The 26,405-nt window shown below is 40.9% G+C and overlaps 3 protein-coding genes across 4 annotated transcripts; 2 read left to right on the top strand and 1 right to left on the bottom strand.

Moving 5' to 3' along the window:
• Nucleotides 1–286: 286 nt before the first annotated feature.
• LOC122887227 (transcription factor jun-D-like) lies at nucleotides 287–2,267 on the bottom strand. The gene has a single exon (XM_044220233.1). The coding sequence runs from the start codon at nucleotides 1,978–1,980 to the stop codon at nucleotides 1,045–1,047; it is 936 nt and encodes a 311-aa protein (XP_044076168.1). The 5' UTR covers nucleotides 1,981–2,267; the 3' UTR covers nucleotides 287–1,044.
• A 2,312-nt stretch (nucleotides 2,268–4,579) lies between these two features.
• LOC122887230 (pyroglutamyl-peptidase 1-like) lies at nucleotides 4,580–9,648 on the top strand. Of its 2 annotated transcripts, XR_006380496.1 has the most exons (6): nucleotides 4,580–4,735; nucleotides 5,314–5,366; nucleotides 5,609–5,725; nucleotides 5,874–6,106; nucleotides 6,686–6,989; nucleotides 9,228–9,648. XR_006380496.1 is itself a non-coding variant. In XM_044220237.1 (5 exons), the coding sequence occupies exons 1-5, from the start codon at nucleotides 4,705–4,707 to the stop codon at nucleotides 6,897–6,899; spliced, it is 648 nt and encodes a 215-aa protein (XP_044076172.1). In that variant the 5' UTR covers nucleotides 4,580–4,704; the 3' UTR covers nucleotides 6,900–8,412. The 2 variants fall into 2 exon arrangements, 1 of the variants encoding a protein (XP_044076172.1); XM_044220237.1 differs by lacking the exon at nucleotides 9,228–9,648 and having other exon boundaries at nucleotides 6,686–8,412.
• Nucleotides 9,649–10,377: 729 nt separating this feature from the next.
• On the top strand, nucleotides 10,378–26,220 carry LOC122887222 (regulator of nonsense transcripts 1-like). The gene is made up of 24 exons (XM_044220214.1): nucleotides 10,378–10,769; nucleotides 11,385–11,521; nucleotides 12,231–12,320; nucleotides 12,949–13,116; nucleotides 13,236–13,416; nucleotides 14,079–14,240; nucleotides 14,615–14,699; nucleotides 15,000–15,098; nucleotides 16,620–16,728; nucleotides 17,257–17,416; nucleotides 17,679–17,797; nucleotides 18,093–18,257; nucleotides 18,694–18,808; nucleotides 19,083–19,226; nucleotides 19,373–19,586; nucleotides 20,012–20,129; nucleotides 20,392–20,548; nucleotides 21,160–21,302; nucleotides 21,473–21,647; nucleotides 21,903–21,984; nucleotides 22,242–22,403; nucleotides 22,530–22,801; nucleotides 23,105–23,224; nucleotides 23,639–26,220. The coding sequence occupies exons 1-23, from the start codon at nucleotides 10,599–10,601 to the stop codon at nucleotides 23,219–23,221; spliced, it is 3,345 nt and encodes a 1,114-aa protein (XP_044076149.1). The 5' UTR covers nucleotides 10,378–10,598; the 3' UTR covers nucleotides 23,222–23,224; nucleotides 23,639–26,220.
• The last annotated feature ends 185 nt before the right edge of the window (nucleotides 26,221–26,405 follow it).

The raw sequence follows: 26,405 nt of genomic DNA, 5'->3' as shown, positions 1-26,405 counted from the left end.
AGTGTACATGTGATGTTTCAGAAATGGTTCAGAGTAGGTTTAATTGTGCCCAGCAGAGGGCATAATGCTGCAATAATGTCTTGCTTTCTACCCTCAGAGTTGTTTGACCATCTATGGTTTGGTTCAGCTTCTCTACTGCACTTAATACAACACCCACAGCTTCAATGGTATAAGAGGAGATAAAAGTAAAGGTACGAATGTTTATATTATTCTCGAAAATGTTCATTCTAACTATAATAAAGCAAGCAGAGCCCTTCCGTCTTAGTAAGAAACAAAACACATGAGCTTTAGTAATGTAGTGAATTTAATAAATGTCAGGTAGAGACTTTAAAGTCCATTACACATGGATACATAGAGTTTCTCAGCACTTACACATACATTCATGGAAGTGGCGACTGAAGAACTACACAGCAGCCACCACAACGAAAAATACAATGGTTACTGTACACAAAAGCGACAAGACATGCAGTGTTCATTTTTGCAAAAAAAAAAAAAAGAAGTAAGACCATATGTAAAATAAGAAATGTTTCAGTAAATAAAATATATATTTGTCATTGCTAAGTGCTTGTAAACAAGTAAGGCATTATATTACACGGTGGATGACAGCACTTGGTGACACCCTGGTGTTTGGTTGCACTCTTGATGAGATTGTACAGCTTACACACAAATAAATGCTACACCAGTCCACTGGATAGCAGTTTGCTACATGGCTTCCCAAAAATTAGGGCAACAAAATAAGTCTGTTTGCTGCACAACACTGCCAGCCTTTCATGAATCAGGAGAGTCCATACCTGCTGCTGGTTAACTGGTCATTTCCCAGTACACTTGCAGCTCTCATCAAGGCCAGTTCATCTCTACACAGTGCAGTGCAGTTTCTCAGTTACAGGCTTTATCTGGAGGGTGCATTTACAATGGCCTCACATCAAGTCTCTGATAAGGATTCTAGGTTACAAAAGGCAAATGTTCCTCATAATACAGGCCTGTATCCTCAGAGCATATTTAGACCTGTTTAAAAAAATCCACGAAGAGCACCATTACTGGGATTTAGTAAGCCTGGACCTGGTTTGGCAAAAGCTGGCATCCGCTGCTGACATGGTTCATCACCTTCTGCTTCAGCTGGGCCACTTGCTCCCTGAGGACGCTGGCTGTGGAGGCCAGCTCGGTGTTCTGCGTTTTCAGGCTCTTGACCTTGTCCTCCAGCCGAGAGATCCTCTCCAGTTTTCTTTTGCGGCATTTGGAAGCGGCTATCCTGTTCCGCAGCTTTTTCCTCTCCGCCTTGATGCGCTCCTGGTTGTCCATGTCGATAGGAGACAGAGGGGGGCTGTCCCCGAAGCTCTGCATGTCTGGTACCGTCTGAGGCTCGTCCTTCACCAAACCGGTAGACTGGAGTCGTGACAGAGCGGCGGCAGCGGCCGCCTGTTGCTGCGCGCTGGCAAGATGAGACGGAGGCGGTGGGAAGGGGATGGTGTCCGTGGAGTAGTTGATGGAGGTGGCTCCGAGCGGACTGGCCGCATAGCCGTTCAAAGTAGTGTATACAGGGAGGTCTGATGTCTGAAGCCCGACGGACCCGACTGCGTTGGATGATCCGAGTAGCTCCAGTCTATCCACGGAGACGCACCCCGCCTCGCTCAGCTGATTCTGCTTGTGAAGATCCTCCAGTGCCTTGACAAAACCTTCAGCGAACTCCTGCTCGTCACTGGCTGACTTCGGGTATAGGAAATGGGAGGCCGGGTTGGTGGTGGTGACCAGACCGTTTGACTGGATAATAAGGCGCTCCAGGTCCGGGGAGGTTAGTTTCAAGAGTCCCAAGTCTGGGGAGTTGAGAAGTCCGTCTGTGTCCCGTAGCGGGTTTGATTTGAGCTCGGAGTTCTGGTCGTCCAGGTTCAGATTAATTTCCTTCTTCATCATCGTGCTCTGGGAGTAGATGCTGGAGACCCTCGGAGTATTCACCACGGTGCCTGGGTAGAGGGTTGTTTCCATTCTACACCCTCACATGAGGGAGTGTTGAGCGTTACGCATTTACGATTGTTGAACAGTCAAATCCAAACATGAGGAAATCAGCTGATCCTTATTTCTATGTGATCCTGTTTCCTTTCCCCCTTCTTGTGTATCAGTCACTCTATCAGTTGACCACTTGAGCTGTTGTGCCTGAGGGGCTCTGGAGTGTCTCTCCTGCGCGCGGACGATATTGTCTTTTCCCGATGGCACGACTGCTATGCGCAGCGCCAGACCTCGCTCGCTTTCTAGCCCTAAAAATTCCATTATGTCACTCCAGAGCGCGGAGATTGGCCCAAAATGACGTTGGTTTCCGGTACAATTTGAATAAGGGGCCGAGTCGGTCTTTATTGCCATGGAGACGTTAGGTAAACTACAAACAGTGCAATGCATTGTGGTTTGATGTCATAGCATAAAAAAGCTCAGGGTCGCCAAAAGAGAGCAGAGACTGGGCGGGGAAGGTGTAAGAGGCGAAGGCCAAGGAAAGGAAGAACAGAGGAGCAGGCCTTACAGAAAATACTCCTTCAACTCAGGCTGAGGCAGTTTTAAAAGACTTAAAGAATAGAATAGCTTTAGATAATGTAAGATTTGATTCTACATAAGTGTTAACATACAAGTTATAGTGTAATCTCGTACTATTCCATGAAATGAGACTCTATAGGATCCTTGCAATTCTCAAACTGGAATAGAATGGAGGGGGGCCGGACAAAACAGAACCCTAATTTGCTTCAAAGTATGTGTTCAAGTTTAAACTGAATCCAAATTGAATTCCAATTCATCAGACTTATAACACTAACCATGCCAACTAACCATCTTGTTCCTGCTCTTTAAGGATCAACGGTTACATTCAACCCTCACACCAGACCAAGAGAGAGACCTGAAATGAGGTGTTACAACGTCTCAAAGTGTACTGAAAGTGTTTCTGGGAAAACTGAGCATGAACTAGAAAAGGGAAGGAAACAGTGACAGTAGAAAGAGGAAACCATGTGTTTTCTCTGATTGAAAGTAGCATGTGGAAAGATTAATGTTCTGACATGTCCATCAGTGGCTGCTGAAATACAAACACACTGTGTTTTGATGGTTTTAATGGCTTTGCGCTATCCTCAGTCTCTTTATAGGCAATATTTGTTCCAAAATAGGTACACAGATTCTTAGTAAACAATGCAACACAAAGCTGTGAAATTTCAGGCATTTAAACATATTTATTCATTTTAACAAAATGAAGACATAGATTATTAATATTCATGCAGTAGTCTATGAATGATAGATGCACTTCAATCCATGAATATCCATATAAAGGTTTATACCTCGTATTTAAATGTCTGGTAGAATAGAATAGAATGGAACATAATAGAATAGAATAGAGAGTAAAAGAGACAAATACAGTATACATTATATAAGGCACTGACAGGCCCTGTGCTGGAAACTACAGTAGAAAATTGTTATTCCGCCCATACACAGTGAGGACGTCAGCAGACTGTCTGCATCAGCACCAAGGAGCAGAGAGGGCATCATTAGTTTCCATGGCAACACTGACATAGCAAGTGACGCAGGCGAGATAGAGAGAGAAAGGTGAATGGGTTGAGGGAGAAGAAGAGGCTGTTAGCGACTGCAGTGTAGGATGTGTAGGTGGTCGGAGGAGGTGTTATAGTGTGTGTGTGTGTGTGTGTGTGTGTGAAGTGGTTCAGAGGCAGAAATCAAGGTTGATTCTGTAACCGAAGACGCACTACCATGAATCAAAGAAAAGTTCTACCAAGAAAAAATCTCCACCCTATGGAGAGCATATTATGTACAGTATGCCAGTTTGGAGCCACATAGGGTGCAGTGTCCAGAATGTGTGAGTCATTTCGCAACCCAAGGGTGTGGATCGCAGAGTGAATGAAAAAAAAAAGCTGTTTCTGTAAGGCGATATTAGATTCGCTCTGCCTTCATGACAACAAACTGGGATAAAAAAGGCTTGTCCTCTAAACTCAGGTAATGGAGTGTGTCAGAGGTTGTGTAAGAGAAGCCAGAGAAGTGTCCTTTGACTTTAAATCTCTTGGGAGACGCTAACTGTGCATGCATGTCCAGCAACGCCCTGTGTCACACTCACGCGGTTACAGTGCTTACATTCACACCTGGGAGCCGCCCAGTAAAACCACTGAGCAGCTCCAGTGGAGCAGCTGGATGGGGGTTAAATGTTCAGTCATGGACTGTCTCAACAGTTCTTACTGATGGAGGGGAGGTTGTTTTTTATTCACTTTCGCTGGCCACTCATAAGACGGCTTGCCTTCCTACCTTTAATCTGTGAATGCAGTGCAGATGCTTGGTTTTCAGTTTCAGCACACACGTGGCTTGAATTACATTCTGTTGCATTAAAACAAATGGATTAAAAGGATCAGTCATCATTCTCCCAGGTCAGCTTTCCAAAACTGCCTTGTGGTGCACGGTGAAGAAATACAAATTCATGAGTCCTCTTTTGTCCATTTCCCCCCCCACTTCTTAGTGTTGATTTAAAATGCATTATTATAGGATGAAGTGATGTGGAGGGACGCATGCCCAAACAGTAGATGGCAGTATGATCCATCCAGATTTGGTGTGTCATTTCCTTTACAGCTCTGAGCCAGAAGAAGACAGCAGCAAGCAACGACAATCCTGGGATTCTTGTTTGGGATATTTGATCGCCTTATTATAAATCTATGACAATTCCTGTCATAAAAACCGCAGATAATGGCCAATAAGAAGAAAGTAATAGTAACAGGTGAGAGGTGAGAGTGGTCAGAGGACAGGGGAAAGACAAATGTGCCTTAAATGATTTCTTTATTGTCACTACAGTGCTGTTACAGCTCATAGAGTTTTCTACTTGTGTCTGCGCTGCACAGTTGATCTGGTTAAAATGATTTAATGGTTGTGTTTATATTACAAATATGTAATGACACTGCTTTCAAAGATAATGTTCTGCAGAGCATAATGTTGCTATTAGGAGAGAAGGGTTTTGTCTGCTGGTTTAGATAAGGAAACAAAGATATGCATCAGGAGGAGACTGAATGACACTAAATTTCATCTTTTTGGTAACACAAAACTCCTTCACTGCTCAACTGCGAGAAAGAAATCCTTCTGTGTCTCTGCTGTGTATCACGTGCTACTACTACAATTAATGTTTAACTCGATGCAACCTTTAGACTCTGAATTAAGATTCCTTGTTTACATTCACCCTTATCACATCTCTCCTTGACAGATAAGCATCCTCGCTGACTTTTGTATTTACTTTGCTGCTCTCTGTATCATTGCTGCAGTGAAAAACCTGTTTGATCATTTTTGACACTGTTTTCATTGCAGGTTTTGAACCTTTTGGGGAGCATGCAGTGAACTCCAGCTGGGTGGCAGTACAGGTAATCAGTAATCGGGTTGTCCATATTTAACAAAGGTGCCAGTTTAAACAGGAAATTGCATTTCATAATGTGCATTTTAAGTAGATTTATGCACTATGCACTTAAAGAGGATTTTTTGTGGGTTTTTCCTTACCAATTTAAGGGGTTGTCATTTAATTTCATTGTTTACTGTGGGCCTGTAAAGACCTTTAAGACTGCAATTAAGGTCTATAAAAATGTTGGGGGGTTTTTTGTGCTCACAGGAGCTGGAGCGATTAGGGTTGGGTGAAGAAGTAGATCTTCATGTGTGTGAGGTGCCTGTTGAATACCAGGCTGTTCAGAGCCTCCTGCCATCTCTGTGGAGAAAGCACCAGCCACAGGTATTAAAGAAAATACACAGTACTGTACATAAAAACACATTTTCCATCATACTGTACTTGAAATGTTGCTAAAATCCATCAATCAATCAAAAAAAAAAATGCCCCAACTAACCTCTGCCACCTCTGTCTTACGGGGTCCTGCGAGCAGTTAGTGGTTCATGTCGGTGTTTCTGGGTTAGCCACCACTGTCACTCTGGAGCAGTGCGGCCACAACAAGGGTTACAAACGCCCGGACAACTGCAGCTTCTGCCCATCTTCCCAGTGTTGCATGGAGAACGGCCCCGACTGCATACGCTCCGTCCTGGACATGGATACAGTCTGCAAAAGGGTCACTGACTCTGGCCTCGGGGTCGCTTTTTCTGTGTCTAAGGATGCTGGGAGGTGAGTGATGTTATTTACACATGCAGGAAACTTCACACATGCACACGCTCTATAGGAAAAGCACAGGTGTTACTAATATCATTAACGATGGCTTCGTTCTATTTAAACGTCCCAGTTAGCCATGACAGTGTGACAATGCATGCACAATACCAGGACCCTGAAACTGAAGCAGCTAAATGGATTTCAACCATCATTCATTTTATTATTCATACATAGCTTCCATTTTCATGCCTTTTCTGAATAAGGTCACAAGGCCATACATTTAGGAGTCTGACATGGACCAAATATTTAGAGGTCTGTTTATTTTATGTTAAACACAATATGTGTATTGTCTGCTGTTTTTTGTTCTGTGGAATTGGTTTAAGTAAAATTTCTGTCAGCAGCTTCCACTTATAAATATCCATGCCTAAACTTACTAGTAGACAAAATATTTCTCTTTTTTACACAGAAGAATTGCAAATGTGCATAATAATTAAGATTGTTTTATGACTAAACTCATTCACCTACTGTTTTGCAAAGTAGAAATGTGATAATATGAACTTTACATAATGTAACACCCATCCTTTGGCTCCCCGGCAGGTATCTATGTGACTACACCTACTACACCTCTCTGCACCTGGGGCAGGGTCGCTCTGCCTTCATCCATGTGCCTCCGCTAGGAAAACCCTACAGCAGCCGGGACCTGGGTAGAGCTCTTCAGGCCGCCGTACAGGAGATGCTGAAACTGCTGGAACTGGATCACAAACACAACGAGCACTGCAATCACAAGCATCAACACCAGCATGACCACTAATGACTCCTCACAAGCTGAGGAGACTCATGGAATAAATTCACCAAAATGGACCGCTGGCTTTACTACGAGGTAGTCAGTGTGACTCCTGAGGCAAGTAAAATATATAACTGATTTAGTCGTGTGGCTTAAAAGATTCAAAAACCTGTGACTTATAGTGCAGTTGGGGGTTCTCAAGATTATCTCCAGAAATTAATGGCATGAACTTCACATTTGTTGTCAAAAATAGGAACTCATGTCGGAATTTGGTGCTTTTAATTGTAATATCAGGTCCAACTGTAAGCCATGTGCTGTATCTTAAAAATATTGAAGGTTTTACAACTCCCTGACTACAGCATCTGTTTATTGAAGACTTGGTCCGGGTCTTTGCATGTGTGGGTTTGAATGTGTGCACAGGAGAAGTGGGCGTCTGTGAGTGTTAGTCATGTCTCGCTACAATTCTGCCTCTGATCTTCCATAAGACTGTGAAAAGAGATGTCAACCCAACAGCAATTGTGGACATATTGACATTGTGTCGTGTGAAAAGGGGGATTTATGTGACTATATTAATATAGAACCAGTAGTACTAACAAGGTAGTAGCTGAAACCGCAAGTTGTATGTGGTGATACACTGTGGAAACTTTTACAGTTACACTAATTTTTTAAGCCACATCCTTCTCCTGCCACCTGTGAGTCTGTCCTCTCACTGTTTTGAAGTATTTCAGTCTCCCAAGTCCTCTTGGTATGATTTGGTTGTTGTCTTGGAGTTATGCTGTCATTCCCTTGTGTTGCATGTATTTGCACCAGAGAAATCTGAAGGAAGAAATTTAACGAGTCACACTTATAATGATTTGTTTATCTCAGGGAATATATTACACATGCAATGAATATTAAGTAATGTGATTAATTGAATGTGTCTGTCCTATGTATGTAGTGCAGCTGTGCAAGGCAAAGCCGGGTTGAAGCTGTGTAGAATAAAAATACTACACACAGGCTTATTTTTTATTTGTCCTTGTCAGTCTTCAGTCAGATGAGATACTGCTTGTAGATACTCATACATTGTTTTTTTAATTGTGTTCCTTTTGTTATTGTCACTTACATGACACGTCAATATCCAGAACATGAAAATCTTAGCAGTTATGCTTCTCTCTAATAACTTTATAGTAATGACTTTGATGGATTTAAAAGTTTTTTAAATCTCCCATGGTATAAAGATTTGGACCCATAGCTGTATAATAATTGAACTTTTTTGTGCATGACACTATTGTTACCATTGACATAAGGGTTACTGATTCACAGGGCAGATGTATTTTACAAAATCTGTCAACACTACAAATCTGTAGAGTAGCAATAGTTTGTTTTCCAAGTGTTTTAATTGTTAAAATGTTGAGTGCAGTATAATTGACTGTACTCTAAATGGGTTTTATGGCAACGTCATCACTTGCATTCTGTTTTCCTTTTTCTTTCCTTGTTTCTGTCTTTCATTTGTGTCCCAGGACTGTATAAAGCAAATAAAGCAGCTTCAAGGTCTTTTTTAGGGGGGGCACACAAGAGCAATTATTTTACTATACAATACTATACATTATATAAAATGACATTAAAATATATCTTATAGAACACATAAGTTAAGTCTGAAGAGCTTCTTTACACTTTGAGTACAACATTTTTTTTCAGATATAGTTTTTGTTTAACTCTCAAAAACTAATAATGGGCTATTTAGATTTACAAATATGCCCTCTAGGCAGCAATAAAATTAGAGCTATCATTTTGTAATTTTTGAAAAAATTCTTTGTTCTTGGGTTTATATCAGTGAATAATCCTAAAATACCTTTCTATTGTTCATATCTTAAATATACATGCAAATGTTATTTGATTGTATGTGTTACACACAACCACAACCCAAGAAAAAATCTTACAAGTCAGCTTTTTTTCTGCCAAAGCATTTTATGATCTGTGATCACAGAGTGACTTAGATGGTGAACATTGTGTACTTTGATACTCAAAGTTTGAAATGCTGGTATCACCCTTCCACGTTATGTCTGAAATCAGGACTTTAAGTATGGCACCTGAAAACTAAGGTCAAGGACCGGTAGATGAATAAAGACTTGTACTTGGCCATTGTCGAGATATACCTGAAAAGGCAAGGCTGGGCAAGGCAAAAACATTCAAAGATTAAAGTGATTCCAGTTAGATTAAGATGAGACAATGATGATTTCCTAAGACATAGAGAATTTTTCTGCAATGAGATGTAAAACATAAACTGCTTGTAACCTGCCAGTGCTTAGGAAACTATCCACTGCTTTGTCATGTGTAGAGTTCCAATTAATTCTTTAATACTTTATTTACTTTCAGATTCCTGTGGTGCAGGGCGAGTTACGGTAACACTGGGTGTAGTACATCATTGTTCAACAGACCTGCTGAACTTGTTCTGGCCTGACAGATCTGTACAGGACAGAGAGAGAGGATCATGATGTTACTAGAACATTAAAAAGGTATTCGAGTCTGCTTGACTCAATATCAAGGACTGTATTTATCTAATGTCTCAACGTGAGAAATTGGTCCTAACTGGTCCAAAACTCTCACACCGATGCATATTTACTCCTACTCTTTGGCACAGGAGTAAAACCATTTTATCACCTCTCTTAACCTAGGAAAGTACCAGGATTTAGGAGAGCCTCAGAGCTGTCCTAACCTGTTAGGATTTCTGAGCAGATGGGAAATGAGGGCAATGTTCCAGTTGTGGACATAAAATAAAACATTTAATTTAAAATAACAATGTTCCTCAAATTTACTGACTGAATTTGAATCAACTAGCCAATGTTGTCACATGTTGAATTTAAAGGTCTACCTGCTTCTTATAAATAAATAATTTTAATAAAACATAAGATTCAGAGTGGTTCAGGGGTTGCAGAGCTGGACAAGGGTATCATGTGCATCACATATCTATTGTTTAATAGATGCTGTCAAGCTTTTTTCAGTGGGCCCAACATTTCTAGTGAGTCCCAGCCTATAAGGAAGTATTTTAATACCATGATCACTAATTCCAAGGCTGCATAAAACCCATACAGCCCTTTAAAGGTACATTTTCTAATATACAGTATGTCATTTTATGCTATTTTTAGCGTGCATTTTTTTTTTTACATCTGGACAGGGACAACAGATGGAAATTAGCCTTCTAGTCTAACTCTGGATCATTTACAGTTCTTCACGGAGCATCGTCGCTGTTTAATAAACTAAATTCAAGTAAGAGAAAATACAAATATCTCATATCTCTTTGATTCAGCTCCCACATTTGTTGCTCGTTTATTTCTTAATGGTTAGACAAAATTAAAGGACATAATTTGAGTAATCCTTAAGGATTTGACTTTGTTGCATAATAAACCTGTGTAGTTTTTAATAGAGGACTTTTATGACCATATAAGAAATAATTTGTCCCACATTAAATTCTGTTTACATATGCCTCCTTGTCTCCTTCCCTTCCCTCGCTTCCTGCAGGTGACTTCCTGTAGGAGAAAAGTGGTAGTGGGAGGCGTGGAAACGAGCGGGGGAGAAGACAAACGGAATGCAGCCGTAGTCGAGGATCTTCCTATCTCTCTTTCACCACCAGTGTTTGTCATTTTTTCATCACTACCCTGTCTCCGTTATTCGGTTTCTTCTGGAATAGCAACAGTTTGCGGAATATTCTTCGGAACGGGTAAAAACCATTAATAAGAAGGCAAAAACATGAGTGTCGAGGCGTACGGGCCGAGCTCGCAGACTCTAACGTTCCTCGACACCGAGGAAGCCGAGCTGCTGGGAGCGGACACCCAGGGCTCCGAGTACGACTTCACCGATTTCACCCTGCCGAGCCAGACCCAGACCCAAGGCCAAACCCAGAGTCAGCTGGACAACCAGGTGCGTGTGGTTATTCGTGGCAGCTCGGTGTCAAAATATGTCTTCTATTGTGTTGACAAAATATGAGTTAACGTTAGCTAACAACATCACTGGCTACCTCCGGTTAGCATGATGACGCCTTCCATCTGTTACCATGCTTTTATCCCGCTAATTGGCTAGCATGCTAGCTTTCACAGTTAGCTAGCTGACAGTACAGTTAGCATGCTGACACAGCTAGCATGTCAATGCAGGACTTTGTTGCATTACAAACCAAGAGTGCCAGGGACTTGCCAGTGTGACCTCAAATGCCCATATTTATACTTATTAGCACTTATATGTACTAAATAGTTACAGTAACGTTATGTACTGACAACAATCACAGAGGTCAGTGACGTTAGATACAATTAGTTAGATACAGTCAGTGTGCTATTGCTGGGAACAAACCGTTTGTTGATGTGATAGTCAGTACGCAAGACTGCAAGTGAAATGTATGACCGTATAAGGCTTTATGTATCTGGTTGGCTGGACAGTTTTTGCAGTATCGATTCACTATGTGATCCTTCAGTGTTAGTTTGTCCCACATAATAGTGACATTAACTTTCACTTAGTTATGATTCTATACACCTGTCTCCTCAGGTTAATGGCCCTGATGGCGTGCTACAGAATGGAGACGACCCTGTGGTAAAAGCCAGTCAGTTGCTGGCAGAGTTGAATTTTGAGGAGGATGAGGAGGACACCTACTACACCAAGGATCTTCCTGTACATGCTTGCAGGTAAAGTACCAGACTAATGTGACTGATGCCACAGCTGTCACCAGAAAAGAAAATAATCACTTATGTTTTTATTTCATTCAGAAAACATTTTCTGTGTATTTGTATTGCATGTAGTGTCTGTTTGCAGTTATTGATGGTTGTTGTCATTTGATATAACTCTATACAGCCACTGTCTTTATACTCTCTAGAGTCTCAGTGGGTTGTGGGGGCCCTGTCCAAGTGCATTTTTTGTTGACGATAATGTCTGAAAATCTATCTTATACACACTATAACACAAAAGTAAATATTTCTTGTGTGTTGTTTTTTTGAAACCAAAGTTTGTTGGACAGAGAATGAGGGCCTCAATTTCCTTAACATATGTGCCACCCTCCTCTTTCCAGTATTTTTAAATACTTTGATACTCAGCAACATAAAGTTTGATTTGGGGTTTTTAGCATGCAGCTAGATCCATTATCCAATCAATCCATCAATGGGACACCTATAAAACTGCTGTAAGATGTACTGCTGCATCACTTTGATTTTAGTTGCATTAGTAAAGCATGGCTTTGCGTCACCAGAGATCCTGCAGTATAACCCAAAATTAGTCAATTTTGACAATTTATCACAAGTTATGTGCTTATTTTATTGTTTTGTTCTCTGATATTAGATTTTAAACAGGTCCAGACTAATGTTTTGTTTCTTTTTAAATTTTAACTCGCTTCTGTTTTAGTTACTGTGGGATTCATGATCCAGCCTGTGTGGTCTACTGCAACACCAGCAAGAAGTGGTTTTGTAATGGCCGTGGAAACACATCAGGCAGGTAAGATACAGTGACGTATTAGCTTTTTATTGACCCTCCCTGTTGTAATCCCTCTTGTACTTATTGAACTGGGAGAGAATCATTATTGTAGGTCAGTAATCGTTCATGTACAATTTATGCTGCTTTTGCCACTTAATGCTCTGATAGTTCTGACACTATAGACTGTAGTTGGATAGCTCAAGGCAATAAATAGATAGTAACACATTTGGTAATGATGTGAACCAACTTACAACTACCTAAACTTTTGCTGAACTTGTATTTTGTTTGTTGTATGCCAGGCATTAGCTGATTCTCTGTTTTTAAAGCTGTTTAATTAAACACTAACAGGAAAAATACCTAAACGCTATCAAAAATTGCATTAAGCTGTATCAGTGTAGCTGATGAACGCATCCTGTGTTGTCTGGGTCATCAGTTTTCATAATTTCTCCTCAGTGCATCTTAGAGATATTTTTTTGCTGAATTCTTTTGCAGTCATGTTTAATTTGAGTCTGAATAAAATAATTGTCAAGACATGTTGATCCTAGGTGTAAGGACGTATCAATAGTGCACAATACATCCTCACCTTATACAGGACGCAGGATACACTTCCTCCTCCTGGTGCATTAATTGTCATTCTCTTCACTTTTAGCCACATTGTAAACCACCTGGTGAGAGCAAAGTCCAAGGAGGTGACCCTGCATAAAGATGGCCCTCTGGGGGAAACAGTGTTGGAGTGCTACAACTGTGGCTGTCGCAACGTCTTCCTCCTGGGCTTCATCCCTGCCAAAGCTGACTCAGTAGTGGTATTACTTTGCAGGTAAGGGTGCTTTTATGTAGCCGACCGTGCTTTCTGACCTTCCTGCTAATGGGGACAATCAAAGAGAGTACAGAATTTCACAGTAATTGTTTGACTTTTGTGTTTTGGTTGTAACACAGGCAGCCATGTGCCAGCCAGAGCAGCCTGAAGGACATCAACTGGGACAGCTCACAGTGGCAGCCTCTCATCCAGGACCGCTGCTTCCTGTCCTGGCTGGTCAAAATCCCTTCAGAGCAGGAGCAGCTCAGGGCACGTCAGATCACCGCCCAGCAGATCAACAAGCTGGAGGAACTCTGGAAGGTACTGTTAATCAGAATCAGAAATACTTTATTGATCCCCGAGGGGAAACTCTTTTGTTACAGCTGCTCACTATCACGTCAGTGCACACAGGGATAGAAGTACTAAGCAATCAAATATAATACACTATAATACAGGCAAGATAAATGAAGTACCAAGTGGATATGCAAGCGTCCTTGCACACACCTGCCATTGTACTATGTACAGTCAATATTCTAAACCCACATACCGTTACTTTGAGCACTGGCAGGGCTTATCTATATAATTAACCAGATATATTCATACAGTTGGGTGTGATGCAAATAGCTTTACTGCATGTTTGCTGAGCTATTTGCTTCTGTTCAGTATCAGTTTCACTGCCACCCATGCTACTAAAACCATTAACAATGACTCTAACAATGATTCAAGTGTCCCAGTAAGACATGACAGCGTTACAGTGAGGCAGCATGAACAATGCCGGGACCCTGAAACTGAAGCAGCTAGCATTTAGCCATCATTAATTTAATTATTTTACACCTGTGCTTTTTCTACTGTGGAATGTCAAAATGTCTAAGGCCTATTGTCTGAATCTCTCCAAGTTGGAATTTAGGAGATTTTAGCATACTGATAGAATACCCTCAACTCTAATAGCACTCTATTTTGCTTTTCGTGCTTCTTCCTGGCAGGAAAATCCCACTGCGACCTTGGAGGACCTGGAGAAGCCTGGTGTGGATGAGGAGCCCCAACATGTGCTGCTCCGCTATGAGGATGCCTACCAGTACCAGAACATCTTTGGTCCTCTTGTGAAGCTGGAGGCCGACTATGATAAGAAACTCAAAGAGTCCCAGGTAAAGAAAAAAATTGAGAATATTATGAGTTAACAAAAACATGTTGTAACAAATAAGGCTGTCAAAATAGTAAATTAGTAAGTTTGTTTGATCAAATCAATCAATCAATCAATCAATCAATTAATGAACAAACTGATTCCGTTGGATTTAGTTTATTCTCTAATGCTGGAGATAAAGGAAATTAAGCTGCAAATTAAGTCATGCATGTTTTTTGTTGCACTACTTAGAAGCATGGGGAATTACTTTGTATTCAGCTTTTTCCACTATGGTTTTTCATCTAAAAACTGTACGCTTTTTTGTCTGTCGTAATTTTGACTTAAAAATGGTTTCTACTGCCATTAAGTATTAGATGTTTTAATGTTGCTTTCTAACAGACTCAAGACAACATTACGGTCAGATGGGACTTGGGCCTGAATAAAAAGAGGATTGCTTATTTCTCTCTTCCCAAGACAGACTCAGGTATTTATTTGTAGTTTTGCTTCAAGTTTATCATTATCGTCATCATCATGCTTTCTCAATGAGTGATATTTTTAATGTTATCCTGACCACACTCTTAAATAAGTGACAAAAAAATAAAATTGAAATTCCAATGTCATTTAAATATTTATGTGTGGCTTTCACTTACAATGGTGTATGATTTTGTAATTTTTTTAAATGTATCTTATTATGAATGAATTTTAAATTGTGCCTCTTACCTCATGCAGTGATGTGTACTTAACAGAGTTATCTTTTTTGTCCATCTCATCTGCTGTACTTTAGACATGCGACTGATGCAGGGAGATGAAATTTGCCTGAGGTACAAAGGAGACCTGGCCCCTCCATGGAAAGGCATTGGACATGTCATCAAAGTCCCTGATAGTATCCTTATGACTATTACAATCAACATACTGTGTCTAACAGGAGACCACGTTTTACCGATATTTTATGTAATACACACATTTATCACTTTTGCCAAAGTTTGTCATCTTAAGCACTTTCACACTGGACAAAAAAAACCCACTAACACCCACTAACATCTGTCTTTTGTCTTCAGAGGGAAAGGGTACAATCGGTATTCATTGCCGGGTCAAATGACTCTGCAATAGTCACGGGTATTTATTGGCTCCAGCTCTGATCGGCAGTGATGGAAACATGAGACCCGGGTGGACACGCTAATTTTTGCCCCTTTTCTGGTGCGACTCCCCCTGCTCTTTCATCTGTTTCTATCTGTGGATGTCTGTAAGCATATGGTCTCATCCATATGTGTATGTAGTATTAGCATGCTAGGCTAACAGCCCGTCAGCTGTGTGACTTTTTATATCCGTGATGTGACGTCTTTCAGAGCACACAACACTGTAAACACACCTGTCACCTGCCCAGCACGGTGCTGTTAAACCAGAAACTCTGCAGCTACAACTTATTTTATACAGTCTATGGGCTACACAAAGCAACCACCTGGCATTGTCACTGGCCTCCAGGCTGCTTTCTACTGTTTACGCACCCTGTTTTCTCGCGCGTTTGTGACGTCAAACGTGACACATTAGAAAAAAACAGAAAGGCAAACTCATCTACTGGCAAAGGGAAAGTAGTCAATTACCTATTTTTAGAGGGTTTACCTGCATTTTAAAGCAACCTGCATATACACGCTAATTTTGGTGTAAAAAGTGTATTAATCTTAGTTAAGTTGAGCTGCACTGAAACGTGCAGCTCAACTTAATCAGCTCGTATCAGTAAAATTAGTCTTTAGTAACATCTAGTGACAACTGTAGGAAACTACAACAACATCTCCAGCAATGAGACCTGAGGCTGCATATCATAACAGTTGTCGGTGCAGCTACCCAACATTTCAAAATTTTATTCTGAAAAATATCAATAACGCCACCATAAAGAACAAACTAACTCAGTTGAAGTGGTGCTACACTGTGTTAGCTAGCAGTAAAAACATAACATAAAAACACAAGTAAAAACAAAACGTTTCCATGCCTCATTTTCAAAGATTCATCTGTGTACTTAATTCCTGTATAAATTGACAAATGGCTAGCGCATTAGCTTATGCAGCCAATAGTAGTTACATATGCAGTACATGGGTTGCCCAACAAATACAACATTGCACCTGTGTTCAATATTTTGCAGAATCCAAAGCGCTCTCTATCTTACAAATGCGGCACTAATGTTCAGCTGGGTTTTGATTAAACAAAACCAAGTGCAGAGGCTTTACCTGTTTTCATAAAGCTTGAAATGTCAGCAACCATTTAGGTAGTAACAGATGAGTAACTGGCATTGGTCATCAACACTTTGCCCACTAAATCAAATCATGATTAAATTATAACATACTGTCATAGCAGGTGCCTCAAATTTGATGTTCAAAGGTTCTATCTTTTCCTTGACTTACTGTACCAGACTACGGCGATGAGATTGCCATAGAGCTAAGAAGCAGTGCCGGGGCACCAGTGGAGATCCCACACAATTTTCAGGTCGACTTTGTGTGGAAGTCCACTTCCTTTGACAGGTATTCACAAGGATAGCCACACACTCTTGTCTCTTGTTGTGATATGTATAAGCAAGGCATGAAACCCAACTTTATGTATCAGTTCCAATGTGCTCAACTGTAGGGTCAGTCGGTCATTTGGTTCAAGTGGGAAACAAAATATACATACACATCAAGATATTCCACCATAAACTGAAAGTTTACAGATCAATTTCCTGTTTAAGTGTATGTAATAGTATGTGCATATTCAGTGAAAGGTGACTTTTAAAGAGATTTTTGTATTTCACTACAGTGTATGAATCTCAGAAAGTCTGGTGTCTGAAGCTTTTCAATGTGCAATAAACCACTTTGCTCTGTATTTAATGTAATATTTTATTCATTGTTAATGAAACAATTCCTTGAAAAAGTAAATTCATACATTAATGTTGTCAGTGAAGGTGCTCATCAGTGGAATCATTTTGTCAAAGGTTTTCCCTTGAATGCTGGGTCTTTTTTTTTTTTCAATCCAGTTTAGAACCTTCTCTCAATATTCCTGTCTTCATCATCCAGGATGCAGAGTGCCCTGAAGACATTTGCTGTGGATGAGACTTCAGTGTCTGGTTACATCTACCACAAACTGCTGGGACATGAGGTAGAGGATGTGGTCATCAAGTGCCAGCTGCCCAAACGCTTCACTGCTCAAGGCCTGCCTGACCTTAACCACTCACAGGTAAGTAAGAGAGACAGAGAAAAAAACTGTCAACTGTCAATGAGAGAGTTATACCTACGACCTAACCTACATTACAGATCACACAAACAACATGACAAAGATCATACACAGTTTTATTAAAACAAAACACTTCAGCACTTACCTGTAGTTGTAGCTCAGTACAAGTCCAAGGGGCATATAATTCTTGTATATAGTAACTGTATGAAGCATTTTAGGTGTTGTGCCCCCAGGGCTCACATGAATGTGGTCTGTTGTGATGCAGGTGTATGCTGTGAAGACGGTACTGCAGCGTCCCCTCAGTCTCATCCAGGGTCCTCCTGGCACAGGGAAGACAGTAACCTCTGCGACCATCGTCTACCACCTGGCTAGACAGGGCAACGGGTAAGACACATACAAGTATTTTTACTCTTTTTATTACTTTGTCTGTGTTTTGTGTATATTATGCAAAGCTAATAATTACCATAACTATTTGGTTTGAATGTGACTATTTACTCTCACTCTACATTTAACTGAACATCTGTCTCTTAGGGTATTCCGTTCAAGGCTTTTCATTGATTGGTATTTTATTAATTCTAATAAGTGGAAAAATGTCTTGATCAGCTTATGATGTTCTTAAAGAATGGCTTGGCTATGTGTCATGGTCCCTAAGACAGTATTGTAACTTTTGTTCCTCCAGGCCAGTGCTGGTGTGTGCTCCCAGTAACATTGCTGTCGACCAGCTGACAGAGAAGATCCACCAGACAGGCCTCAAAGTGGTGAGACTGTGTGCCAAGAGCAGGGAGGCCATCGACTCGCCTGTGTCCTTTCTGGCTCTGCACAACCAGACCCGTAACATGGACAGGTAACATATATATCATTTAATGATCATTTTTAAAAGCAGCTCACTTTTGCAAGGCCTTTTTTTTTGTGTGTGTGTGTTATAAACTGTGAGTAATAGTATTAGCAGGCATGCTTATCATTGTATACACACCTTCAGTCTAGAAAATGTGTATTTAAAAAACAAGAAGTTGTCAATCAGTCCCAATAATAATAAACAACTTAAGTAGGATAATGTTGCTAAGCAGCATAATTTCTAACAAGTCCTGTGAGAGCGACACTGGCTTGGGATTGGGCTAATATTGTGTAGCAACAAATGGAAATCCAGAAGTACAAATATGATCGTTAGTGGCCTGAAATGATTTCAGACCCCTCAGTAATACAGCCTGTTGCAGATTTAAGTCTTTGCTCTCAAGAACACCATTGAACTCACACTGTATTGAAATGATTCATACCTGCAGTATGCCAGAACTTCAGAAACTCCAACAGCTGAAGGACGAGACTGGAGAGCTGTCCTCCTCAGACGAGAAGCGCTACAGAGCACTGAGACGCACTGCTGAGAGAGAGCTGCTTATGGTATGAAGACTGGTGTTACTGAACTCCAAGTGCTACTAAATATGTTCCTGTTTGTGACAGTGCAAGGCACAAATTTGTACACCAACTTAGATTTAATGGTTATTTTCAAGTGCAGTGTTTTTATGCTAATCCATTCAGGCTAACTGAAAAGATTGTGTGTCATGGTAATGGTTTATAAAAAAACTTGAAAACTAAAAGAAGTAGCAAAGTTTTGCAACAAGTGATATTTCACTGTTCATACACATGTCTGCTTTATTCCTTCGCACTTTCCCAGAATGCCGATGTGATCTGCTGTACTTGTGTTGGGGCGGGGGATCCTCGTCTAGCCAAGATGCAGTTCCGTTCAATCCTGATTGACGAGAGCACCCAGGCTACTGAACCAGAGTGCATGGTGCCTGTCGTCCTGGGGGCCAAACAGGTAGGAGCTTCCCGAGTGGAAGTACATCTGGATCCCTCTATGGCATCAGCTATCGCCTTAAACTGCTGTTATTCCCCAGTTGTGGGGTCTACAGTGTCCACAATTATTTATTTTGTCTTTGTAATCATCTGTTTTTTTCCCTGTAGTTGATTCTGGTGGGTGATCACTGCCAGCTGGGCCCTGTGGTGATGTGTAAGAAAGCAGCTAAAGCAGGTCTGTCCCAGTCTCTGTTTGAGCGTCTGGTAGTTTTGGGGATCCGACCAATCCGTCTACAGGTCCAGTACCGCATGCACCCTGCCCTCAGCGCCTTCCCCTCCAACATCTTTTATGAGGGCTCTCTGCAGAACGGAGTCACTGCCGGTAAGATGAAAAGAAACTTCTTTTTGAAAGCTATTTTTGTGATGTTCAATTACTTGGCTTTCCATTTTTAGCCACTTAAAGCTTTTGAAACCTTTACTGTCCAGTGACCCTGTGAGACCTTGGAAATAGTCATAAATTCATAGATGATTTGGGGGAGACCATATGAGACAAATTTACCTCAGATGTTTTTCCAGGCTTTTCCTGTTTGTATACATCAAAGTGGTATTCAAAGCAGTGTTGGTTTTAACAGATTTGGTCCATCTGTATTTCAACCTTCTTGTATTTTAGTCATCTGTAATAATCCTTAAATGCACATGAAGCCTGCAACTGATCCTGTCAAGTTTACTCTACTTTAGTCCGTGTACATTGCTGTACATCAGCTGCACTAATCCTGAGTCATATCTGTTTGTTTGCCTCTTCTACAGCGGACCGTGTGAAGAAAGGCTTTGACTTCCAGTGGCCACAGCCTGACAAGCCTATGTTCTTTTATGTCACCCAAGGCCAAGAGGAAATTGCCAGCTCTGGAACATCCTATCTCAACAGGTTTCAAATTTCTTGATCATTATGTTGATTTAATATTTATATTAAGCAGTATACTTGAAAATACATCATATTTTCTTAGTATTTGACAGTTCTGTTCTAACTCAACATTTTCCGAGTCACTTCAACCCTTGGCTCATACACATGCGGCCACAGGTGGCACTTTACATTGCATAGGTGTTCAGAAAACTTCTTCTCGGTTTCTGTGTCATGTCAAATTATATCAAATATTTTTGTCATGTAATCACCCTACCTGTCTATGCAGGACTGAGGCAGCCAATGTGGAGAAAATAACCACAAGGTTGCTGAAGGCTGGAGCAAAACCTGATCAGATTGGCATCATTACGCCCTATGAGGGACAGAGGTCTTACCTGGTCCAGTACATGCAGTTCAGTGGCTCCCTCCATACCAAACTCTACCAGGTATAGTTACAAATATTTTTGCAGGATAAATATTGTATTGTGCACTTCATCAGAAAAATGTATCGCAACCATTTAAACTGACATAAATAAACTGAAAGGATCGGTATCAGATAAAATAAAGCTGTTCAAAGTCAGATCCTTTCTTTACTGAACTCCACTGTGTTTTGTCCACTTCAGCCTGCTAGTATTGCATTGCTGCTCTCTACAGTGCAAGCATTTGGCTCCATATGCAAGTGAAAACTAGAGTGTGTGAATGTGGCTTAGTGTAAGTCTGAATTCTGAGATTCAGATATAAGTATATTTTATCAGCATTGCATATGTTCTGCTGCAATGTAAATATATGTATCAGATTGGACTCGGTATCGGCAGATACCGAATATTAAATGATTCCGATCAGGATCTTGGCCAAAAACAACTTGATCGAGACATCACTAATGTTAAGTTAAGACTAGGAGGAGGAGGTTGAAATGGCTTCAAAAACGTATAGCCTGTAGCCATTTACATTATACAATACCACATTTGTGAAGAAAGCACAACCTAATTATTTCTTACAATTAGTAAATACATTATCCTAAATAATCACCAAGGATTTCTCTTCATTATTTCTGTAGGAGGTGGAAATAGCCAGTGTGGATGCCTTTCAAGGCAGAGAGAAGGACTTCATCATCCTGTCCTGTGTGAGGGCCAATGAGCACCAGGGCATCGGCTTCCTCAATGATCCCAGACGTCTCAATGTGGCGCTCACTAGGGCCAGGTAAAACTACATGTAAAACAGCACTAGTTCACGTTGCAGTTCACTTTTTGAATTCTAGATTTCAGGTTTTCCTAAGTATTGTGATATGTTGATGTTATCGCTGTTACTATTACTAAGCATCCTTAACTATAACTTTAATCATTAAGTCATCTTGTGCTTATGTCACGTAGGTATGGTGTGATCATTGTGGGAAACCCCAAGGCCCTTTCCAAGCAGCCTCTGTGGAACCACCTGTTGAACTACTACAAGGAGCAGAAGGTCCTGGTTGAAGGCCCCCTTAACAACCTGAGGGAGAGCCTCATGCAATTCAGCAAGCCCCGCAAGCTAGTCAATACCATCAACCCTGTGAGTTTAGTGTCTGTGTGTATTGCATACACGGAGGATATAGAACGCTGAAATCAGGGTTTCTTAACTGGGTCATGAATATGTTATTTTCCAGTGGGGAATGTGAAGGATTTAGGATGCAATTCAAAATGTACTCAAGCACCTAGGATAAGTAGTTAAAAGAAAACATGGTAATATATCAGTGTGCATGCAAAAAATAATGAGGCATGTCCTAAAAACACTCAAAATAGCCCTGCTTGTCCTTTTGTTTTGCAGGGGGGTCGATTCATGAGCACAGCCATGTATGATGCCAGGGAGGCCCTCATTCCTGGATCTGTGTATGACCGCAGCAGCAACGGTGAGAAGTTTTTAAACGACACATTCATTTTTATTTCACATGTTAGACAATTTCTTAATAATACAGTAAAGTTTACTGAGTAAACCCTATTACAAAGTACACGTACTGTATCTGCTTTGGTAAATTTGCAAACAGACTGAATGTGCTTACTAAACAAAAGTCATGTGTACTGTTGTGTGTGACAAAACTAGCTCTGCTGCACACCGCCATATAATTTAAAAGGAAGTAAAATTAACATGTACTTCTTTCCACTACAGGACGTACGTCCAATATGTATTTCCAGACCCATGACCAGATTGGTATGATTGGCACAGGCCCTAGTCCCATGACTTCCATGAACATCCCCATTCCCTTCAATCTCGTGATGCCCCCCATACCTCCACCAGGGTACATGGGACAGGTCAATGGACCCACATCAGGTGAGTAGGACATAAAACTGTAGAGACGTGCTAAGTGTGGAGTTCTTAAAGGCCTACATGTTTTTCAGTTAAAGCTGCTATGAGATACTTGTCTGAACTGTGCTACCCGACATATCTTTCCTCCAGGTCGTGGAGGTATGAAAGGCAAGGCAGGCAGTGGAGGAGGCGGCGGGACTCGAGGTGGCCGTCAAAGAAACCGCGGCAACATGGGGAACCACAGTGGAGGAAATGGAGGAGCAGACCGTGGGCAGCATGGAGGCCACATGAGTGGCAGCCAGGCCAGCCAGGACCTGGGCTCCCAGCCCTTCTCTCAGGGGCCTCTGACGCAGGGCTACATCAACATGAGCCAGCCGTCACAAATGAGCCAGCCTGGGCTCTCCCAGCCCGAACTCTCACAGGTTTGTTCACTGACCTGTCATCCACTGTGAATAAACCTTAATTATCAATGTAGTATCTAAGAGATTTAATGAAGTGCTAAGTAGGTGAACTTTGTGAACCAAGCTGTTTGTAGTCTGTTTATGTATTGCAATTAGTACCCAGTGCCAGGACTGTTAGCACATATATTCCAAGTGTTTGTCCAGGTTTCCTTCTCAAGTAAAGACTTCATCTTGTCTAAAACCACTTATTCCTTTTCTGTCTGGAAAGAAATGAAGGCATAACTGCTGACTGGCCTCTTTTACTTTTTGTTTGTCCCATTATAGGACAGTTACCTAGGAGATGAGTTCAAGTCCCAGATTGATGTGGCGTTGTCCCAGGACTCCACCTACCAGGGGGAGCGGGCCTACCAACACGGTGTGACTGGACTGTCCCAGTACTAGACTGTAAGCTGAGTCTGACTGAGGAATTGTTTGACATTTTGGGAAATAAGCTTTTCACTTTCCAAGAGTTAACTAGATGAGAACATTGATACCACTATGTGAGTAGGCTACTGTAACAGTGCAATTTCACTTTGTGATTAATAAGGTACTTTGTCTACCTGTCTGTTTAGCTTAGCTAGCTGTTTCCCCCAGTATTCAGTCTGTGTGTTAACCTACGCTAACTGGCTGCTGGCTCTAGCTTCATATTTACTATACAGGAAGAAGAGTGGTATCGATCTTCTCATCTAACTCTCGGCAAGAAAGAGAATAAGTGTGTTTCCCAAAATAATGAACTATTACTTTAAATAAAAAGTTCATCTTTTAATTTCCTAAAACAGTATTAATGTGTATATATTTATTTTTGTATTTGTCTTACAGGTTGCTGGAAAGGAGCTAGGCCTGTGTGAAGCTTAGTTCATTGGTATTTTAATCTGGGTAATGACAAAAAAGAACAAACATGGATACCCGTTTTCCACTGCTACAACCGAAGCACCACTGTGTGAAAGTAACAGGAGAGAGACCGTGAGAAACCAACCAATCACAAGAGTGAGAGCAAAAATGGGAGTAGAGCTGGAAACGAGCAAGAGAAGAGAGAGTGGGAGGCTGGTGGAGGAGAGAAGGCACTGCTGCTCACACGCAAAGACATGGCGAAGGAGAAAAGCTGTCGTTGTCGGAGCAGCGCAGTTGGAGAGGCGAGACCTTCGACAGGTCAACAAGGGTGGAACGTCCAAGCGATTCTGGAGGGGGGAAGGGGGGCGACTGTGTCATCTTGTCCCTCGTGTGCCCCTGAACCCTTGTGGGATCTCCAGGCGGTATGGTTGGGAATCTTGCTCCAAAAGCTGCGAAAGATGGAGAAGAGGTGTCTCACACAAATGTCCTCCAAGCTAACTCAACAGGACATCTTCTGTGACTTGGAGAGAGAGAGAGAGAGAGAGAGAGAGAGAGAGAGAAAAAAAAAAAAAACAAAAGGGGACACAACTCAGCAGTTGATATGGCAACTTTTTTAAACTCAAAGCTTTTATTGAGGCTCTGCATTTGGTCACATCTAAGCATCCAGGAGAGAAGAGTGTGAAAACACTGTGGCTGTTCAAGTGAACTCAAAAGTGCTCGTGGTGTTGTGACTCAAAGAGTTCAAATGAAATTTGAGGATTACACAGCCACGGGTCATTAGCTTTTCTTTCTCAGCTTTGAGTTGGAAAGTTTTCTAAATAAAGGCTATTTTCATTGAGGTTTTCAGCGATGTAAGCTGGTGTTGTTGGCCGTCTTTCTAGGCAGGTCTTTCTCAAGGTGGTCTGCAAACAAGTGGTGGAATTAGCTCTTAAAAATATAGACGTAAAAGAAAAACATCTTTGTCTCCAGATCTGAGGAGGCAGACTCCAAAGATCTGAATATTGAGAGACAATTTTGTTTTTGTTCTTCTAAATGGATCTTTAGTAGTGAAAGTGAACACCATAACCAGCTTATAGCTGAATGAAGCTGTCCTTCTTTTCTGCTGACCCTGAAGCCACTAAAGCTAGCGGATAGGGATTATCTTTAGCATATATAGCTAAATGCATCAGATAAGCCAAATCAAGAGGGCAGTAATTCCCAAAGACGCTTCTCCAAAAGTCATACTTCAAAAATGATGCATACAATGAGATTATTTATGTACAATTTAAGCACCTGATTATTACAGTAAAGTGAAGTAAGAAATCACTTTTATAAGAGAAATCATGAGCTTGAGTTTTCCTGACACAACTGCTCACCACAAAGGATGATGAAAACTTCTAAGGCCCCATTTTAGAACAAATGTGTTAAAGAGAAACTTGATTATAGATTTCACCATGTTAGACTGTGATGAAGCCCACTGATTACAAACCGAGAGGGTATATGTTGTGGGTTCATTATGAAAGCTGGCATAAAGACATCTTTCAATTATTAAGACGTGATGACTTCTAACTTCTATGTAGGTAGGACTTGAGTCCAGTGAATGCCACATTTCCTTGCCCTTTTTTTGTCCTTTGTTGTCCTAAAGTCGTCAAAGAAAAGTGTAATACGGTCACAAATAGTTGTGCATCATGTCAAGGACAGAACAGTTAATTTGTTCTATAACTTTGTTAAACATTAGTGAACTTTGTGTCTTAGTTTCAGTGCTCTGCATGTGTTGTAAGTTCTCTTGCTTTAGATGGACACTCCTGAAGTTTCCATGCAGCTTGTTTTTATCAGCATCTCATTTTCTTCTGAGGTGAACTAACTCAGCTTTCATTTGACAACTTTCATTTTCATGTTATCAAAACACATGACACTGAAATATCTGGTCACCGTCAAAACATGTCGTCATTTTAATGACCGTAGCCACCTTACTTCAGACCTAAAGCTGGGTTTAATACGTTTAATATCCCGTCATAAATCCTTGTTTGAGCTAAGCTAAAAAGTGCTAAGACTGAAAAGAAGCAGCCACCAGGATTTGAATGTGTTTCTGAATAGCGTGTCACTAATAAGTGACATCTTACTCAACAGGACATCAAATTAATCTTTACATATGAATTGTCTGTAGATTAGTAGATTATCTGTTTGCTCTCTGAATTTATGTTATAGCCTATCTGGATAAGATCATCATTACTAGCCAGATGCACCCGTTCATTGACATATTTAGAGTCTATACAAATTGTTGCGCATTTTTTTCAAAGAAAAAAACAAAATTACCAATAATGACCACCCCATCCTTTACCAACACACATACAGTAGTTTTTACATGTATTATGACTAGAGGATAACTTTTTGAGTTGGATGTTTTCCTCATCTTTGTTGTTTTAAAAGAGAACTGAAAATGAAGAGTTTTTTGTTGGCGAGTTGGCTGCACCATTTTGTTTTACTGCCCACTGATTGATGTTAGCAGTTATAAAATTATGCTCATAGAGATTCTCCTGTTGATAATGTTGGAAAATTAAAGTTTGCTTCTTTTTGCTCCTTCAACGTCACTGTTTTGTCTGTGTTTCTCTCTTTTTTCCCCACTTATTTTGCAGATGGATTTACAGACTAATTGCCTCATTATTACTATGTAAGGCTCTCTTAAATCTAGGCAGGAGGGCAGGTCTGATGATAGAAAGCTGTAGTCCTAAATGGGATGTAGTATGGCACTTGAGAAGTCTTTTTAGGTCATGAC

This window comes from Siniperca chuatsi, linkage group LG13 (assembly GCF_020085105.1).
Source record: "Siniperca chuatsi isolate FFG_IHB_CAS linkage group LG13, ASM2008510v1, whole genome shotgun sequence".
In the NCBI taxonomy this organism is placed as follows: domain Eukaryota; kingdom Metazoa; phylum Chordata; class Actinopteri; order Centrarchiformes; family Sinipercidae; genus Siniperca; species Siniperca chuatsi.
The sequence above is the reverse complement of the archived record's forward strand: the minus strand, read 5'-3'. Positions and strand labels throughout refer to the sequence as shown.